The sequence below is a fragment of the Dermacentor albipictus genome, chromosome 6 (assembly GCF_038994185.2).
Source record: "Dermacentor albipictus isolate Rhodes 1998 colony chromosome 6, USDA_Dalb.pri_finalv2, whole genome shotgun sequence".
In the NCBI taxonomy this organism is placed as follows: domain Eukaryota; kingdom Metazoa; phylum Arthropoda; class Arachnida; order Ixodida; family Ixodidae; genus Dermacentor; species Dermacentor albipictus.
Genome location: NC_091826.1, coordinates 97,439,308 through 97,460,059, shown reverse-complemented (window position 1 = coordinate 97,460,059; position 20,752 = coordinate 97,439,308). Strand labels below are relative to the sequence as shown.

General features: G+C 46.0%; 1 protein-coding gene across 4 annotated transcripts in view; it reads left to right on the top strand.

Moving 5' to 3' along the window:
- LOC135907506 (calcium-activated chloride channel regulator 1-like) overlaps nt 1-20,752 on the top strand; it is a 157,528-nt gene that overhangs the window by 39,242 nt on the left and 97,534 nt on the right. For 3 of the 4 annotated variants that reach the window (XM_070520905.1, XM_070520906.1, XM_070520904.1), the window contains 2 exons: nt 7,426-7,540; nt 19,759-19,986. In XM_070520905.1, the coding sequence (XP_070377006.1) occupies nt 7,426-7,540; nt 19,759-19,986 (343 nt within the window). Of the gene's footprint in view, nt 1-2,194; nt 2,258-7,425; nt 7,541-19,758; nt 19,987-20,752 lie in introns of those variants that run through there. The other variant, XM_070520907.1, reaches the window with a different exon arrangement.

Here is a 20,752-nt window from a genome sequence, read left to right as displayed (position 1 = left end):
AGGACTTCAAATGCTACAAACCCTTCGCTCTCGAGCCAGACACAGGAAAACCTACGCTTCATCTTTATGTTCTGGCTCATTTTTATTCTGTGGACTTTTGAATGTCACTGGTCTCTTAGCTATGTGGCGCCATTTTTGAGCTGCCTCGAAAGATGGCGCCATGCTGTGTGGCGCATTCTTCAGCCACTTTTCTTCTTGTAGCTGGGCAGTGCGCTCCGTCTCCCTGATGTCTTCCGCTGCCTATCGTGCCGCTTCAGGTGCTTTTCTTCTTGTAGCTGGACAGCGTTCATACAGAACAGGGGTAATTCGCGTTCATACAGTCTAGGGTAGTTCGAGTGCTTACCATCCTGTGGTCCCTGATGCGCACCTTGCCGAGCACGTTCACATCTTGTATAAGGCCAGGGTTAGCGCTGAGTATGAAAGGTGTTTCGTTTCTGTTCCGCCATTAGGGCTGCTCCACGTACACTTTCGGCTATCTTGCTTGCGGAAGAAGGTATTCATTATCCGCATATTATTCTGTTCTGCAAACTCTACTGATAACTCTGCCCTGTTTTTTCTAGGCCCTACGGCGTATTCCCCCACTAACTTGTCTCCATGCTGCTTCTTGCGTACCCTGGCATTGAAGTCGCCCATCAGTAGTAGTGTCCAACAGTACTTCATCCATCGCCGATCCTAAATTTTCAGAGAAGATTTCGACTTCCCCGTTATCATGACTGGATGTAGGGGTGTAAACCTGTATGCCCTTCAATTTGTACCTGTTATATATTGCACAACCAGACCTACCACCCTCTCAACAATGCTATAGAGTTCCTGTATGTGACCAGCTATATCCCTATTAATCAGGAATCTGAATCCTAGTTCTCTTCTCTCCGCTAAGCCTCGGTAGCACAGGACGTGCCCGCTTTTTAGCATTGTATTTGCTTCTTTCGTCCTCCTAACTTCACTGAGACCTATTATATCCCATTTACTGCCCTCTAATTCCTCCAATATCACTGCTAGACTCGCCCCACCAGATAGCGTTCTAGCGTTAAGCGTTGCGAGGTTCAGATTCCACTGGCGCCCTGTCCGGAACCAGGGATTCTTAGCACCCTCTGCTGCGTCGCAGGTCTGAGCGCCGCCGTGGTCAGTTGCTTCGCAGCTGCTGGGGACTGAGGGCCGGGGCTTGATTGGTGTATTCATATAGCACGTTGTGGCGAAGTACTGCACCAGGGTGGCCAATCCTGCTCTGGTGAGGGAGTGCAATACCGATTCTGGTCTCCGGGATCACGCCGCACTCCAGGCCTGTTTATTACATTTTATGAACACGCGGATTTTTCGTAGTCCGGTGGAAATTTGTGCGGCACCGGGATTCGAACCACGGTCCTCTTGCATGCGAGGCGGATTCTCTGCCTCTACGCCACCGCTGCACCTGATCTATCTATCTATCTATATATATATATATATATATATATATATATATATATATATATATATATATATATATATATAAATGTAACTGTAATTCACTCTCATTCACTGGATATTTAACTCGAACTCTAATATATATTAAGCTCTAAATTATCGTTTGTTGTTTCATTGCTTTATTGCAATGTATCTTCCATCCTATGCTATTATACTCTAGACCTTCCTATGTATTTATTAAATATTTCAGCAGTTGGAATGTTTCACTCACCGTTTGCACTCGTACAGGTCCTGTTCACGGCGTTGCTTGGCCAGTCCTGTTCCACGCCACCGGTACCACTGGCTCGGCCTCGGCTGAGCGAATACTGCCACCACAGCCAGTTCTCAAGCAGCGAGCCATTTTCTACAAAAAGCGGCCGGGATCCACCAGATGTCGCGCCGACAAACCTAATTGATAGTCATCCACTCTGCTGGCAACTCGGAACCATGTCAGCTGATCTGCCTGCATATAACCACGCACCCTTCTTCCACACTTCGGGCCACGACACCGCAGTTGGAATGTTTCGCTCACCGTTTGCACTCGTACAGGTCCTGTTCATGGCGTTGCTTGGCCAGTCCTGTTCCACGCCACCGGCACCAGTGGCTCGGCCTCGGCTGAGTGAATGCTGCTACCACAACCAGTTTTCAAGCAGCGAGCCATTTTCTACAAAAAGCGGCCGGGATCCACCAGATGTCGCGCCGACAAACCTAATTGATAGTCATCCACTCTGCTGGCAACTCGGAACCATGTCAGCTGATCTGCCTGCATATAACCACGCACCCTTCTTCCACACTTCGGGCCACGACACCGCAGTTGGTATGTTTCGCTCACCGTTTGCACTCGTACAGGTTAGTTACCTTGAAGCTTCATGTTATCGTAGCAACAATCCTTGTCTCATTGCGGTGTCGTGGCCCCCTGATATGTCCAACGGTATCAAGCGGTTTGCACGTACAGCACTGTATCTTTGGCGCCTGTTATTGCTAGGCGGAGACATTGAAGCCAATCCTGGTCCAATGACGAAAGCACAAGAAGAAAAACTTGACATGGTATTCAGTGCCGTACAACGCTTGGAAGCGAGTAATTCTAACTTGTTGGAATCAGTGAACAAAGTGTTACACATGCACATTGGACTAAAAAATGACCTTGAAGTACTAACTAAACGCGTACATGAAGTTGAAGCTAAACTTGAGTCACTTTCCTCAGAGAGACCAATCCCAAGCCAAGACGTTAATCTAGCCAAAATGCAAAATCAAATCCAGCATTTAGAATCAAAGTTTGCATCAGGAGTGTCGCCTCAGTCTTGCAGCAGCAGCAGCGAGCGTGATATATCGATAATGCACGATAAAATAGACGATTTGGAAAACCGCTCAAGGCGCTCTAATCTCCTCTTTTATGGCATACAAGACACGGGCGATTCGGAAGAGTGGGAAACGTCCGAGCAAATAGTAACTAAATTCTGCAAAGATCAACTAGGATTATCAACAGCTTCAATCGCACGTGCCCACCGCCTCGGACGATTTTCAAGTGCACGCACTCGACCAATTATTGTGAAGTTTTTCAATGAAAAGGAAATCGAAACAGTGCTTAGTAATGGCCACAAGCTGGAAGATACTAACTTTGGCATTTCTCGTGATTACTCTGAGGCGGTTCGCGATAAAAGACGTAAACTTTGGCAGTTCTCTAAAACCATAAAGAAAGAAAAAGACCGTGTAAGCCTTGTCTTTAACAAACTAAAAATTAACAAGGAAGTGTACGTATGGGACACTCAAGCAAATTGTGCGAAGCTCGTTTCCACGGTTATATCTCCAGTTTGACATGGAGCCAACCTTTCAACTACACCTAAGGTTCCACAAACACCACAAACATTAACAAATAGTACGATTAATACTGAGGACGGTTGCTGCTTTTTATACACTAACATTAGAAGCGTTATGTCTAAAAATGTCGCACTATCTTCACTAATCGACTCAACGTCGGACAAGTAATAGCAAAAACTGAAACTTGGTTGAACGATGCTACTCCTAATGAAAACATATTCGTTTGTGAAGCTGATTTTAACATCTTTCGTTGCGATAGGAAAAATCGTCGAGGTGGTGGTGTCCTCCTTGCAATAAGCAGACAACATATCGTAGTGCCCGTTGTTATGAGCACTTTCCTTGAATGCGTAGTAACTTGTTTTAAGTTCAGATCAAGTAACGTAATTATTGGTGTCTTTTATCGCCCACCGGACGTCACTCATGGGTTCACAGCAGAATTTCATCGCATTTTTACTCAACTTACTCATCGGTTTCCACACTCTAATGTAATCATTTTTGGTGATTTTAATTTCCCCGACATAGCATGGTCCGCACAATCAACCTGTAGCACACAGTCAGAGTCGCATGCGTTCCTCCAGTGTTGTCTAGATTTCAGCCTAACCCAATTAATTTCAAGCCCAACACGATGTTCTGCACACTCTTCTAATATTCTTGATTTGATCTTAACAAACAATCAAGATATATGTTCTGAAAAAACTCATATTACTGGTCTATCCGATCATGATGTTTTAACTGGTCGCTTTGTTCCTTCATTTACCAAAAGGCAAATTATCAGCAAGCAGATTAGGTGCTACAAAAGAGCTAACTTTGATCGTATTAACAATGAACTATCGCTTATTTCTATCGACTTTCTGAGAGATTACTTGTCGCGGACAAAAGAAGAAAACTGGTTACTACTTAAAAATGCACTCACTAATCTAATAGATAAATACATCCCGGTCATTACCATAAAATCTGATACCACTGCTCCTTGGTTTTCGCTGAACCTTCGTCGCCTAAATAACAAGAAAAAAAGATTATTCAGGCAAGCTGACAGAAATAGATTATCTAAATCCTGGCGTCGGTACAAGGCATGTGACGAAGAATACCAAAGTTTACTCAAAGCCACGCGCAGACAATTCTATAAACGGGACCTGTCATCCATGTTAACAACTAACCCTCGGCGCTTTTGGCGTGTCATTAATCCCAAGCATAATTCTGACATCGTCCTTACTGATCATGACGGCGCAGCGATAACTGACACTGATTGTTCCCAACTACTAAACGAAACTTTTTCATCGGTATTTACGCGCGAATATTTGGAACCGTTAGCCACCATAACTCGCACTGATCCGTTTATGCCGGAAATAATAATTACCGATCCTGGAATTTATTCTCTCCTCACTAATCTTAAGATTTCATCTTCCGCTGATAACACTGGCTTAAATAAAACAATTCTAAAAAATATTGCCCCAAGCATCTTCCCAATACTGTCCGCCTTATTTTCACAATCACTGTCAACAGGCGTTATCCCTCACGATTGGAAGGTGGCTAAGGTAGTGCCATTTTTTAAGTCTGGGGATCGTTCTTCATCGCTTAACTATCGACCAATTTCTTTAACAAGTAACATTTGTAAATTAATCGAACATATTATGCATTCCCAGGTCATTAACTACCTTGAAGAATATAACCTCATATTTAAGCAACAGCACGGTTTTCGCAGAGGCTATTCATGTGACACTCAGCTCGCTGGTTTTATTCACGACATACATTCATCAATAGACACCGGATTTCAAGTAGATGCCGTTTTCCTAGACTATTCAAAAGCATTCGACCGTGTCCCTCATCGTCGACTTATTCACAAACTTACACAGCTGAACATTGACTCTACTGTTGTCACATGAATAAAAGACTTTCTTTCTAACAGGATGCAATTTACATCGGTTAACAATCACAACTCATCTCTAGTCCCCGTAACATCTGGTGTACCACAGGGAAGTGTACTTGGGCCACTACTTTTTCTAATTTATATTATTGATCTACCACACGGCATCAAATCCAATATCAGACTATTTGCTGATGATTGCGTCATATACCGTAATATTCACTCTAACTATGATCACGACATTCTTCAATAAAACGTATGGTGAAATAAACGCAATAAACGTATGGTGTTCAACTCGGCTAATGCCTCTAAATCTTACTAAAACTAAATTCATGTCTTTTACTAATCAGGTGCCCCGAACATCAACATCTTACATCTTAAACAACAGCCTTGTTGATCAAGTTACCAGCTACAAATATCTTGGCGTACTCTTAACCCCTAACTTGACGTGGAATAATCACATTAATCATATTCTCGCTTCCGCAAACCGTTCGCTTGGTTTCCTTAAACATAACCTCAAACATGCTCCCGTACACTTACGCAAATTGGCATACACAACACTAATACGCCCTAAAATAGAGTACGCGTCCGCCATATGGGATCCCCATCAGGCATACCTAATAACTGACTTAGAAGCCCTGCAGAACCGTGCTGTACGCTTCATCTTTTCAGATTATTCACGAGAAACCAGTGTAACAGCATTAAAATATCGCGCCGAGCTTGAAGCCTTCTCACTCCGCCGTAATATATCCCGTTTAACACTATTCCATAAACTTTACTATCACGCATCTCTTCATAACGAGTTCATGTGTGAACCCTCAGCCATCTTTCCGCGTCGGAATCATTCTTGCAAAGTAAAAAGCATAATGTGTCATTCCCTCGCATTTGGTCAGTCATTTATACCTCGCACCGCGAAAGAGTGGAATAATCTTCCATCACACATTGTCACCGAAACAAATGCCTCAAAATTTACAGACGCTCTACGCAGTACCATGAATACATAACATATCACGTCTGACTCTCTGATTTGTAAACATTTCTTTTCTCTTTTTTTAATGCGCCGTTAACCAAAGCTTCCACGACAGTGTCCCATTTTGTACAAATCATTTAGAGTTGCTGTACTGATAACTATCATTATTTTTTGTGTTTGTACGTTGATGCACTGTAATTAATTTTTTCCCAGTTTTGTTTTTCCATTGTAATTACATTTACGCACTGTTCACCTCACCTATGTAACATTTACCCCATGTAATACCCTCCCTAGAGGGCCTTTAGGGTTATTGTGAAATAAATAAAATATGACTAAACAATTATCGGGTTCTACGTTCTCTAAGTATAGATTAGGTCTACAAGCGCTCCTATAGCACAAATATATGTACGTAGTCATTATTTCTTCGCACTCACTTATAACCTAGGGGTCTGCATATAATTTTTGTGCCGACATAAATGAGTGCAATATTCGTTATATTTGCGTGTCTGAAGCATGTTTGCGACCACTATCTGTGCATTGCTTCCAAATAAGAAGCCGGCTGCCTCCGTCATGCTGCTACGTTAACTATAGATTTTATGCGGTTGCTCCCTCCATCTGATAAAAGAAATGTAGAGCGAAAATAATATGATTATGTTCAAATATCTGAAATGCGATGCTTTTGTGAAGCAGTGTAATCAAGACAATACAACAGATTAAAATCTGCATGAAGTATTGCACCATCACGATTACAGGGCTTCCTGTGAAGACGGCCAGACGCATAGACCCCCACCACACGACACACGTGATCACGCATTCTACCGTCGCCTGAATCGGCTCCCTTTGCTATGAAGCTTTAGGCTCTGGAGGCTGTGTGCAACCACAAGACTAGCATGTAGGCTGTCGTATCCAGGGGCGGCTTACAGCTTAAAGAGGGCTGATCTTGGAAATAGTGCAATAGTATGCTACACCTCTTTATCGACGAAAAATTAAGTAGATGCGACAAACCTCAAATCTTTGTATTGTAAATCTAGACTAAGCAGATAAAACAAACTCTAATGCTTGGTAATGTAGGCATACAAAGGCTTGCATTATTAAAGGAAATGCGCTCTTGATGATATATATATTTGTTTTAGTGAGGATGTGTTTCTATCATTTTTGTCGCTGCACCATTGCGTAGATAAATAAAAAAAATATTATCTATGAAGGGAGAGACTATACCCGTAGGGCTCTATTCGCCTTGTCTTCACAAGCGTTCGCACGTGGCATACCTTAACAATATCCATACATTTCTTGGGAAGTAAATATTGTCCCGTGCCTGCCTCCTTTCCTTCAGCCTTCCTCCGCCCAACATGTCCAAGCCCATCGTGGTGCAGTTTGATGAGATTCAGCAGAAACCTGGCACAGGCCTACGGGCTGTCCTTGTCCTTGACATTTCCGGTAGTATGAAGGTAAGTGCCTTTGCTTCCTGCGCTGTTTCTTAATATTAACCTTTCGGAATATTGCGCGAATTTGAAGAATTGCGCTCGGATCTCTAAAATGACATACATCGGTAAACTATTACAAAGCGGTAATTTCACCATACTCCTCCATAAAGAAAGCAACGAAATCCCAATAAAGACGGCCGTCAGGCAGGGAGAACCGATATCTCCGATGCTATTCAAATCATGTTTACAGGATGTATTCAGAGACCTGGAGTGGGAAGAATCGGGGATAAGAGTTAATAAAAAATACCGTAGTAACTTGCAATACGCTGATGATATTCCCTTGCTTAGTAACGCCGGGGACCAATTGCAATGCATGCTCGCTGACTTGGAGAGGCAAAGAAGAACGGTAGGTTTAAAAATTGATCTGCAGAAAGCTAAAGTAATCTTAACAGCCTCGGAAGAAAAAGCAGGTTACGATAGGTAGCGGTGCACTGGAAGTGGTAAGGGAATACATCTACTTAGGGCATATATTGACCGAGAATCCGGATCATGAAACTGAAATAATCAGAATAAGAATCGGCTGGGGTGTGTTTGGCAGGAATTCTCAGATCAAGAACAGCAGGTTGCGATTTTCCCGCAAGAGAAAAGTGTATAACAGCTGTGTCTTAGGAGTACTAACCAACGGAGCAGAAACCTAGAGGTTCACGAATAAGGTTCAACTTAAATTGAGGACGACGCAACGAGCTATTGGAAGAAAAATGACGGGCATAACGTTAAGAGATAAGAAAAGAGCAGATTGGGTGAGGGAACAAATGCGAGTTAATGACATCTTAAATGGATTCAAGAAAAATAAACGGGCATGGGCAGGAGATGTAATGAGGAGCGAAGATAACCGATGGTCATGAAGGCTTACTCACTGGATTCTAAAAGAACGGAGGCGTAGCAGCGGGCGGCAAGACGTTAGGCGGGCGGATGAGATTAGGTAGTTTGCAGGGACAACATGGCCACAATTAGCACATGGTCGGGGTAGTTGGGGAAGTATGGGAGAGGCTTTGCCCTGCCGTGGGCGTAGCGGGGCTACTGCTTCTGCCGCTGATGATTATGAATTTCATATCATGCCTTACTCTGCTGATATAAAAGTTCGAATAGCCCAGTTTATTGGGCAATGTTGTTTTCTGGGAATCTGTAAAGCGGAAGATTTATGAAGGCACATCATACATTATTGCAATGGGCCGTGCGTTACCATATTATGCATGCTGTTAGATAACTTTATTTTTATTTAGCTACTGCATAACGTCTACATAGGCATATCAGCCTTAGTCAACGATCCTAGGAATCGGTAACGGTATGGGCGTGCAGTTTTCCGACGGTGAGCCTCCCACTTAAGACCACTCCGACAAACGCGGTGGGGCGTGGTCCAAGACCTTGCCTAGACACCTAATTAATGCAGCGCCCGTATACATTGTTTCGCAACTCTAGGCTAACATTCCGCTCCGACGGAAGAAAGAGAAAGATGTCCGTACACTTCAATGTTACATTGCGCTGCGACCAGAAGTTTATGAAACGTTCACAAACCTTCTACAAGCTGAGGGAAAGGTATTAGAGCGCAGCTCGTAGACACCCGTTCCTGCCTTGAACGATGGTGTGCCTCGCCGTCGTTGTACCTCCTAAGCTAGCGAACGAGCATAGCAAAAGATGAGAGCGAACACTGAGCGCAACGTGAAATAAAAGAGCGGGAGTAGGAATGTCGAGGTGGAGGACATAGTGAAACCACGAGGTGGAAAGTGGAGGAGGAGTGGAGGGGCAACGGCCTTTCATATGCCGAGTTGCCGGCATCCACAGCATCCCCCGCTACGTGGGTGATCTCACCTGCGCTTGGGGGGAGGGGCGCCAGGGTGGCGTGGGGTTGGGAGGCCGACGCTGATCGGCGGCTTCAGCTGCTGAGGTATCAGCATCCGTGGTACAAGCGTGCATGACGGGGATCACTATTCCAGCAAGAGGCTATAGCGAACGGCTACGAGAGAAGTTTGGCGTGAGGCTCCCGTGGGTGTTGTCGCCGCTGTCACTGGTAGCCCAATTTCACGGCTGCGAAGGGCCGCTCCCTTGAATGGTGGAGCGAAGGCGTGAGAAGCATATTGCCGCGCAAGGCGGGCTGCGCGGACGCTATTGCTACGATATGGTGCCAGAGAAACTCTCGTCGTCTGTACGGAAACAAAACGTGCTACTCACAGCGTTCTGGTTCTAATATAAACCATGCACCTATATAACCGTAATGCAAAATATTAACAAGCAAAATGAAAACACGTATTTATTTGCGCTAAAATTTAGTATTAGGGAGTGTCGTATTCGTCGGTGATTTTTTTAGTATAATATTCTATGGTGCGACAACAAATCCCTTGGGAGGACGCTTAAGCATCGCCTTTAAAGGGGCCTTGTACAACCTCTCGCACTTGCTGAAATAACGCAATCCGCGGGTTGCATACGCTGTTGCGAACATCTGAGCCAAATTTTGCTGCCGCACGCGGTGCGTGGAGCTAGCAAGCGGATAGCGAAGTCGCCTGTCTCTCTAAGGCTCTCTTAAAAGAAGGCCCTGTCCTCACTTTTTTCTGGCCATTTCATGTCCTGATGGGGGGGCTCTATTTTGTCAGGCCCTTAGACTGCTGTTATTGGTAGGTGCGGTCGGTTACATAGCGCAGATGGCGTAGCCGCCGAGTAGTGCCGCCACAGCTCCACGGGCTAAGCGCACTGCGGCTGGCTGAGGACAACCGCGTTTGGCCTAATGGGACCCTAAAAGCAAATACTGGGTCGAGGTGGACTCTTTAAATACCTTTCCTGAAGCCTCGCAATGCTTGTTTCGGGCCAAGAAAAACTTTATTTACGAGAAAATTGTATCTGGAGGGTCCAAATACTTTTTTTTCGAAATTCAAATCTCCTGCCACCCAACTGGGGGAGTGGAGACGTTTCGAAATTCAGATCTCCTGCCACCCAACTGGGGGAGTGGAGACGTTGCGTACCTCATCACCGCCCTTTGCTGCCGTCAATGAGAAAAGCGGCGCCCGACCGACGGCGGCACCTAGCCATAACAGAGCGGCTGATTCGCTACTGCAGCTGCTTTTTAAAAGGTCAAGTGGCGTAGACCGTTCGGGCATCCCGCGACATCACATGGAAGTTGAATTTTCTGCTACTTGCTGTTCTTGCGAGTTTCGCGAGCCAGCAAAACGAGCGATGCACTACACGGTCAGGACGATACTGAAACGCGAAAATGTGGGCGGCGCATAGTGCAGTGAAAACGAAACCTTTAGACCGCCAACGTCGTTGTCGACGGTAATTTCAATGGGTTCTTTTTTCTAAACATAAAATGGAACTGGAGCAGCAGCATTTTATTTCATCTCATAATACGATACGACGATGGTTCTTGCAGCGATTAGTTGAGTACTAGTGACAGAATTTAACTGATGAGTGCTTTCGTCATCTGGCAAGGACTTGAATGTCCCGGAGGAGTCTCTAATAATCTTGCAGTTGCTTTGATTTCTCTATTATCAAAGCTATCCGCGACAATATTGACACCTTAGAGATTCTTGAGCACTAATATATCACTTTAGCTTGACTTAGTATTTGCCTTTAGTGTCCTATTACGTTTAGCGTGTCGTAGGCCGCAACTTGGAATTCGTGGCGTTTAAAATGAAGTTTGACTTGCGCGCCACGGTGACAATTAGAAGTAGGGTGTGAGACCGAGCCAGTTGGTATTCCATATTGACGCAACTAGCGCAAGAGTGGACAGGAGGACATAGTACGACAACGACACGCGCCGACTTCCAATTGGCGTTTATTACAAATGCTTATGCATATGCTTTCGCACTTAATCTCAACCAGATACAATCGTGCAAGTCAACATTGCCACTACAAGTACACAAGAGCGCGTCAAGGCCGAAGGCGGTCCCCTGCGTACAGACCCCAGGTAACCAAATTCTTTACCAGTTAACGCTATGGATGGTCTGCTAACATGGACGTCCTAGCTGTCGTCGGTGGCTTTCGCCATCCGCCGGACATGGAAAAAGGATCTGGAAGATCCTACGCTCTAAAGTGTTGAGGGAAGCACGATTGTGCCGAGAATTCCTGCACGTTCAGATGGCCCGGGGTCCTGGAAGCCATCAAGCCAAAATGAAGAAGAGGCGCGAATTGAATACTCTCATAGACAACTCAGTGGAATGCACATGGCGGCACTAATTGTTTTTCCTCAGGCGTCGTAATCGGCCGGTTCACAATCAATCTTCCTGACAGGTAAACACAGAAGAAGGCGTCTCCCTACCGGACTTCTTCAGACCGACCCTCGCCCTAGGTCCTAGGTTTGCTGCCCAAATACACAACTCGCCCGAGGAACTCGTCACGTTGGTTCGTGACGTTCGGAAGCAGGTTCCGGAGGTTGAAGTGGAACGCTGTGTGTGAAGGCGCTGACATAGTGTGTCAGTATTCTCATCGTGTAGAAAACATTCCTGTTGGACGGGGGACTTCTTACCTAAAAAGTTACAACCAGCGTCTTTTGGCACCAGACAGAGAAGGTGGGTTCAATGTCACACGCCATGCGTCCTTTCTTAGAATAGCGGAAGTTGCTGTGAGGGCACTTTTTAACCTCCGGCCAGATGTTAATCTGAAGCTTGCCAATTCTAGAGCAAAATGTATGTTAACCAAGCTAAATGTAAGCTTACTGGCACAGTCCGTTGAAAAGAAAGAAAACGCAGCCCTGCCAAAGTTTTTCTCAGCAAAAACGCACAAAAGCCGTACGACGGTTCGCGTTATTGTCTCCGAAAGGGGAACGTGGCAAACGTCGATATCTGTTTCCTCCAGCTTCACCTCAAAGTGCTACTAATTAATGACCCATTTTTGGTTGATATTTCATCGCAGATCATTCAGCATGTTAAGAAGAGTAATAATTATCCGTATAAGTGTTTCGCTATCGATATTAAAGATTTATACTATTCGATTCCACATCACGCGGTTACCGGCGTTGTTGAAGAAGCCATTTTTTTTATTTGGAGCTGTGGCGTTCAAGAATTAGTCTGGAATCACAGTAAACGGTTTTCTGGATGTTATAACAATTTACGTTAACTCCACCTTCGCAGATTGGAACGGAGAGGTTTATCTGCAAAAAAGCGGCGTTTCTATCGATTCAGGCATTGCCCCTATTCTGAGTGTTCTGTTTCTGGTGCAGTCAGATAGGAAAATTTAAGCTCTTTGCGGTACAGTACACATGGTAAATTGTTTTCGGTTTGTCGATGATTACCTTATCATGTTGAATTGTAAAGATGTCGGTTTTGATCCTTCCCTCCTGCAGACACTGGCGCTGTTTAGCGATTGCCTGGAATCGCTGGCTCTCACTCACGAACGTCTGAGAATAGTGCCTTAAGGTTTATAGATTTGAGCTTGTCCTTTTCAGGCGGACATTTCTGCTGGAAATATGAGCCCCGCGCTAAAAAACCCCTACTGCTTTTTGCACGAGCCCGTTGTATATTGGTCAAACTCGGCATGGTCCTGGCTTGCTTGAAAAACGCTTTTCTGAAATCCTGCTACTACTCAGTTCAAGAGAGCTTCAGCTCGCAGGCAGCTCGTTTTAAGGCTATTGACTATCCTAGCTGCCTTATTGTTTCCGTTTCAGAGACGCTGCGTAAGAACTTGCAATCTCTTGAAACCTCTTTCGAACCACGTGATACCGGTTGTAGGAATCAAGCGGTTATCCCATATATTCACGCTACCTCGCATAAACTAAAGAAGATAGGCCACAGGCCACAGGCCACAGGCCACAGGCAAGGAGTTTCCGTCATTTTTCTGCGCCTTACAAGCTATCTCATTTATGCGCGAGAACGCACTCCCTTCAGCAGACAATCAAAATCATGCAACAATGCGCACAGAAAGGGCTTCGCCGATCGCAAAAGAGGAGTAGTGTATATCATACCACTTTCCTGCGGGCAGCGCGACGCGCGACAGACGGGAAGGTGCCCCAATTTGATGTTGCAGGAGCATAATCATAAAATCCAAAAAGGGAGAGAGGGTTTCATCGGAATATATTGTTCCCAATGTAAATGCCGTAAAACGGAAATACTGGCTAAAATTCGCATGGAAACACAAGACTCATCATTGAGGCAGCGGCTATCGCAGAAGGTAACTGTGTTAGGAAACCCCCCATAACGTTAACTTCTAACGAATTTGCTTACCTGGGCTCTCTACGCGGGATGCCGCCTCACGCCTAGGTGCGCTCTCATTGATTTGTGGTCACCATGTTGACTTGCGTGATTGTATCTGATTGCGATTAAGTGGGAAAGCTTACATATGCATGCCTTTTGTAATAAACGTTAGTTGCAAGTCAGTGCTTGACCTTGTCACCGTACTATTGTCGCGTGTCCACACTTGCGCTGGTCCCATCGACAATTAGAGGGCGGAGTGTTGTGGGCATGCCTCAGTGCTAGGCACTGAAGATGGAAAGAGAGCATAGCTGAAACAGCCTCTGTCAATATCTAGGATTATGCTTAACGCATTGAAGTACATATTTAACATATTGAAGTACATTTCACTTCAAATGCATTTATACACTTCCATTAAAAGTGATTCGTGGCCTGTTTAAGAGCGGAACGCGTTTGCGTCTCAAGATACTTGACCGCTTCTGGCGCTTCCCGGCAGCTGCAGCTTATGTGCCCATAATGTTTACCGAGGAACGCTTTCAGCGAACTACATGCACGGAGGCGAAATTTGTGGTGGAAACGCGGCCTATAGCGTGGGCCGCGATGCGGCGGTGGCGAGCGCCATCTGTAGGGGCTGCAAGGAACGGCGGCGCCATCCCAGGTGTGTGCGCCGCCTGATGCGCCCAAATTCCGAAGGTTGTGACCACGCTATGAATGGTAGAAACGCTAGAAACGGTATATGTGTTTGAGTTTTCGTGTAACAATATTACGTTTTCTCGTAAACTGAAATTACAATCCAACGCTATCCTGTCTGTAGGTTGCATTTTGATTGTACTTTACAATTATCCGGCACATGTTACTTTGAGGATTTCAATTAGTTCAGCAACGTCTCTGTGCCACTGCCTGCGCGGATATGCTTCGGAATGATTTTTCACCAAGCGACATCCGACCCGTCCGACGCTGGCATCAGACTTTTCGTGACACGGTGCCCTTATAAGTGCTCCTAAAAAAAAGACGCCCGAATACATTACCTACCCGACCATGCGTTTCGTTTCGTGATCCAAAATACCTACCAGTATGGCTGTGCAGTCTGCGCCATTATTACTTTCTCTCTTACACCATAGAATAGAGCCACTTTTGGTGTGGTTGCAGATTATGTCGGAAAGCAGGACTTGGTACCAATTTTGAATGAAAACGCCAGCGTAAGCACCTGAACGATAGTGTAAAGTTGCTACCTGTTGTCAGCATTATTGAAATGCGAGCTATGTTTAAGAGACCACCACACTATTTTCGATGTGCGCTTGGTAGCATGGAATGCGTCATTTATCTTCTGGGTAAAAGTCAAGGGTTGGCGGTAAGTTTAATGATTAGACATGACAAGGCAGAATACTTTGTATTGACGGATTCTTACGTCGGAGAGCTTCGATTTTTTCGTGCAAGCGTATTGAACTCGCCAGTGAAATCGGTAACGCGATGCTTGAAAAAGCGAGCGCCGGAAGAGGAAAGCACCTGGCGGTTGAGAAAAGTCAGGCGAGAAGGAGAAAAGACAAGCGTAGCGTAGTAGGAGGGTAGGTGGAGGCACGCTGGGTTTACCTCCGCTGGCCGTTACTACGGGTGCTGTGTACTGTATGCGCCAGTGAACGCACGCGATCTTCTCGCGCGTGCAAGGGAGGAAGGCAGGGAGGAAGCGCAGAAGCTTCTGCCCGACGAAATAGGCGGGAGAAAGGCGTTCTACCCCAGCGGGTGCTGCGTATTGCGCGGCCGCGCCAGCCCTATCTTGGAAAGTATCTGTGATGCGGGCCGTCTAGCGGCTATTCCGATCGGCCTGCAGGGGTACTGACCTGCGAACTTTTCCCAACCCACTGCAGCTGTTTCGATCGTCCTCGCCGGGGTACCGATCTTCGAGCCCTTCCTGGCCCGCTGCGACAAGTAGCTTTTGAGAGCCAACGAAGCGCCTCGTTCGGAGAACTGGCGACGCCTGCAAAGTTAACCGACCATGCACCTCCTTCGGAGAGTCGGTGATGGCAAGAAGGCTACCCACGTTCGACGGACCTAGCATTGTTACTTGATTCGCTGTCGCCTTCATGGTCTACTTGGAGCAAGATGACTCCTGGAAAAGGTTGTCTTGCGGTGCGTTTGGACGGGCCGCATAACTGGTCACAGTATGCTCATAGTCGCGCCGGCTACCTAAGTTGTCCGCTCTGCAATCAACAATTGCCGCCTGGGGTCAAGCATGACCACTGTGTACGAGGACCCGCTAAACTCGGTGTGTTCTGTGAATCTAAAGTGCGGATATATGTGTGTAAGCCCTCACCCTCAAAGACGGTTCGACTGCGCCTTCCACGACAACTTTGGACGGTCCGATTGGACGGACGTTGAACGGCAGTTTTTCCTCCCCTAGAGATTTAGGGAGGACCGAGGGTTTTTAAGCAGCAGTTTTCTTGCTGTTTGCTTCGTGCTTGGTGCTTCGTCTTTCGTGCTTCATTTGGGAGTCATGCTAGACTGTTGAAATGTATCGCCGGTCGTAATGTAAATATTGCAAATAAATCCCGTACTCCAAGTTCTCGATGAGACGAAGTTCCTCCCTTCAGCAACGTCGAAACCTTACAACTGACTGACAGCAGTGGTATTGTCATCCAACTCTTACAGGGCATAGCCGCAGCAAGGGTGGATAGCTTTGTGTGCGCTATACCACCCATACGCTTGTGTGTGACACGCGCTTTCTAAGTAGAACATCACCAACTTTTTCTGTTCGTGTTTCAGTGCTTTGTAGTGGTACATGACACACGTGCTCACAGCATTCCTGCTGCGCCGGAAGCGGATGTAGTGTAGCGGATGTAAGCGGATGTACTACTATCCCGCAGTACTGGAGTGGTATGTTGTCGAACGAGCCTATACTCACGACCCGATGGAACCAGCACCAGCGTATCCGGGAGACTAGTGACGCAAGCTTAGGTCGCTTGACTCACAATGTTCTAGCAACTAAAATGAGAATGAGACTTGAAGGGGACAGGGATCTCTAAGCAACGATATAGTCGCTACCTATGTATTGCTACGTCTGGTCAATCTACGTATGCATTGTTTTTCATGGATGATTGACTTGACATATATAGAGAGGGAGGAATTTGAGCAGACGCCATAAACTTCCTATTGGTTAACATTTCCTTCTTCGCGGTTGCGAAACCTATCAATCAGCAGGACTTCACTGAGTGGCTCTTCGAACACCTTATCGGTGCACCGCTATCGACTGCCAAAACACGCTGATGTTCATCTGCCTGCTCTGTCATTCGAATACTGTATCACATGCAGCTAACGCTTTCGTTGTGCACCACTATATTCGCAATTCGCGTTTTCACATCACGCCCAAATAGCAACATAACACTGACCAAAATTCATTTTCATACACTTGAAGTAGGAGATCTTAAGCGAGTGGACATCACCGGACGCTGCACTGGCAGCGTCTGGGGAGCCTTATTAGAGGGTGCATTCAAACAGGCGAGGAGACAAAATAGGCAAGACAGAAGCCCCGTCCATATGACAGTGTCGGTGGCTCGTTTTCTGGAACAAAGAAGCATTATGGCGTTAGAGTGACCACCGCAAGCGGGCCTAGATGAATATAATGGAAAATGCCTGGGGAGCCATAAACCATCAGGGTCTCGTAAACCACTTCAGAGAGCCTCTGTCCATTAACTGTGGGTGGCCATTGAGGCCGAGCAAAATCGTCTGGCGCGTACTGACCTCGCCTTCCGCCTGTTCCCACAGCTTTTACCGCCGGAAGGCGGCTGTCGTGGCTGCTCGAGCAGACATGACGAAGTCCTAGTATAACAGAAGGCCAAAGCCAAGTGGACAGATCTAGCGTGCATAAAGCCACGAGTGAGGGAAACCTTCATACAGCGAAGCTCTATAGAGTTACCCTCTTGCAGTGGTCGATGTCCGTCCGTTTACACGTCGCGTCGACCTATTATTCCACAGTTTCTCGCGAATGGTGTGTAGCTCATTGGAATTTCCGCATCTTGGAAAAACATTCATAGTGAAATTGGTTGCTAGGACATCTCTGTCGCTACGCCGAGTTTCCTTTAGTTGTCATATTTATAACTTCAGAGTGAAGTTGTAAACGTTACAGAATTCTCGTCTGCTGTCAATGGCCATCTACGGAGGAAGCATGGTTACAGAAGACGGCTGTAACTCTTGTTTAAACAAAACAATCTGGAAACAAATGATACAACTTTGATCGGCTCACACGACTCTAAAAACATGCAGAGTTCCATCTACTTTTCTTAATTATGTGGGCCCTAAGGATAAATGGGCTTCTCCGGGATGGAAACGGAAAGCCCCGATTTGTAAGCTAGAACCAGACGTAGTCCTTCCGAATTTCATTCCGGTAATTAACAAGCAAGTATGCTCAATCGCAAATTACAAAGAGACATTTTTACTTTCGTGCATTCCTTTCACCACGTCCCGGAAAACACAGTTTTTAACGGCCAGTTTAACGGCCACCTGCGTCACCACCAGTGCGCGTTGCGTGTTGCGGTTAGGTCAAATTCGCCTAGGTGACCTTTTCGACAGTGTCGACATAGCTCTGGCATGGACCAGATGGGTGTTGAGCGTAATAAATATATCCACATAGATACGTCGATTGAGGTAAAATACTACGGCCTCCCTGCTCGACCTTCTTCAGAGAGTGCAAAAGCTGATGAATTATTTTCTGCTGCCATTCACCTCTTTCCTTTATTGAGCGCGCAGTATACGTCAAGCACCTTGGCCCTACTTTCATATCATGAGCCGTGCTAGCACAACGCAAAATAATAGCCAAAGAAGTGCTGCGAAACGCGTACGCTGTCAGTTTCCGTAACCACGTTAGCACGCTGCAGAAACCACGACTTGCAGTGCTCTGGGAGGCGCCACCGCGAAACACAGACTGAACGACTTTCGGCCGAAACAGATTACGTGCGTAACGAACTCTCTCGCCCTCAGCGTATACCACAATGCACCAGCTCACCTTCATGAGACCTCGCCAGAGGCACGACAAGGGCCGTAGCCACGCAATCCGGGTATCGCTTTCCTTTGCTCAGCACTGTATGCGGGGTCATTACTCAACCGTGCATTCCTTTAACATCAACGGGCTATAGTTAGGGCACATCAGTGAAACCAGAGACAGATGTAGCAAAAAGGCACAACTTTGTGGACCGCAACTTGCACGGAACACTCTGCAGATCACATGCACGCATAATCGAGTGCGCGGCGCGCCGTCTAGATCTCTCTCTCTCTCTTCCACGCGCACAAAGACATACATACGTGCGTACACGCGTACGCCATGACCTTAGAAAGATAACGGTAGAAGTAATGCAATGCGAAAGTGAGCATCCCCAGTTGGCTGAGCGAGGTAAAAGTCCTCAAGCGCCCACCTTGCCATCCGTTTTCGCGTTTCCTGGGCAGAGAGAACATCCCGGGAGCAGCCAGACCAAAATTAGCCTGGCTGGTTCTGGCAGCCCGCGGCTTGCAGAACCGTCCAACACGAATAAAACGAACGCGAGGCGGAAGGACGTCGCGCGGTGGAAGGAGCAACCTGAAAACGACGAAGGTACTGTGGTTGGTTCTGGCAGACCGCGGCTATCTAGAAGTGGAAATTCAAAGAGGCCCACAGTTGAGCACTGTGTTCTTGCTGCAGAAAAGCAATCTTAGAAAATATTTCAATTTTTCAAACACAACATATATATAGTAAACAGGAAATATTTAACTTGGGCCTGAATAAAGTCTGCCTTTACATTTCTATTCACCTTCTCACATCAATATATACTGTGTTGATACAGATTAGTCCGATTTTTTTTTTCGTTGCGTTTCTACTACCACTGCTTTTCAAAGCTGTTTTTGAAGCCTCCTCTTCAGAATTACCCAAAACCAAGATTCGCTCGTTGAGCCACAGCATTTGTTTGCGCTTTCTTATATCTTTTTAGAACTTGCCAATGCAATAAAAACAGCCAAGAGGACCCACTCCTTAAATTTTTCCTCCCTTTCTAGAGCACCCCATATTTTTGATAATTTCTGCACGTCATGTCTTCTATATTTCAGGCGCACAGGCGACTAGAAACACTAAAAGAGGCAGTTGACGGCTTCCTCCTGCGTTTGCTCGACGACTTCGTACAGCTCGCCATCGTCGCATTCAGCACCACCGCAAAGGTGCAGCACCGCATGATGACAGTCAATCACCAAACCTTAAAAGGCTTTCGGGAAGCTGTGAAGAAGTTGTCGCCGGATGGCAAGACCTGCATTGGATGTGGTCTTCAGCGCGCTCTTGAGGTACGTATTTTTGCTTACTTGCACAACAATAATAAAAAAGAATGGAGATGTCCAGTTTAAACACCATTTTTTTAGTTCAGCTTTACAGAAATGTACATCGCTGGTGCGTCCAACAACAACTCCTAATATATATTTTATTGGGCGCTTTCATTCCAATTACTAAAGAAGAAAGCGCGTGATTCCTCTACGCAGCGCATGCGGTAGCTCGCCTGACGCAATAGTCCTCTCAAAGGAATCGTCATTTGATGTCTTTGGCTTTACTCATGGTTATTCCAAATGTTGTTTTCTGAAACCCAGCCTACAACAGGCGCAGTTTCGTTAGATTTCTTTAGCTAACTAGCGCCTATGCACTTTTATTTAGGTAATATTATTCCGTGCCGATACTCAGCAGTAGAATCCCTTGCTCAGTTTGTAGGCCATATGCCACGACGTACAGCCCCGTTTTGGTTTGAGCCCGTGTTGTGCGTGTGTTGCAATTCTAAAGCCTTGCGTTTCAAAATAGGAAACAATAGCTTTTTGCAACGTTTCGGAGGATGTTAACTTCAGATTTCATTATTCTACTGCTACGTTTTGTAGGGCTCAGTACAAGCTGTTAGTAATCACTCCTTCCTTCCCTTCAAGTTGTTTACGCAGTCATTATGCTACGACAACCCATCACCCTTGCCAGCTCACATGGTAGAGGAATGATTTATGTCACCAAGTCACCGTAGTAGGATGCTTTCTTACGACGCAGCGATTTTTTAATTTATTTATTCTTTATTTTCAA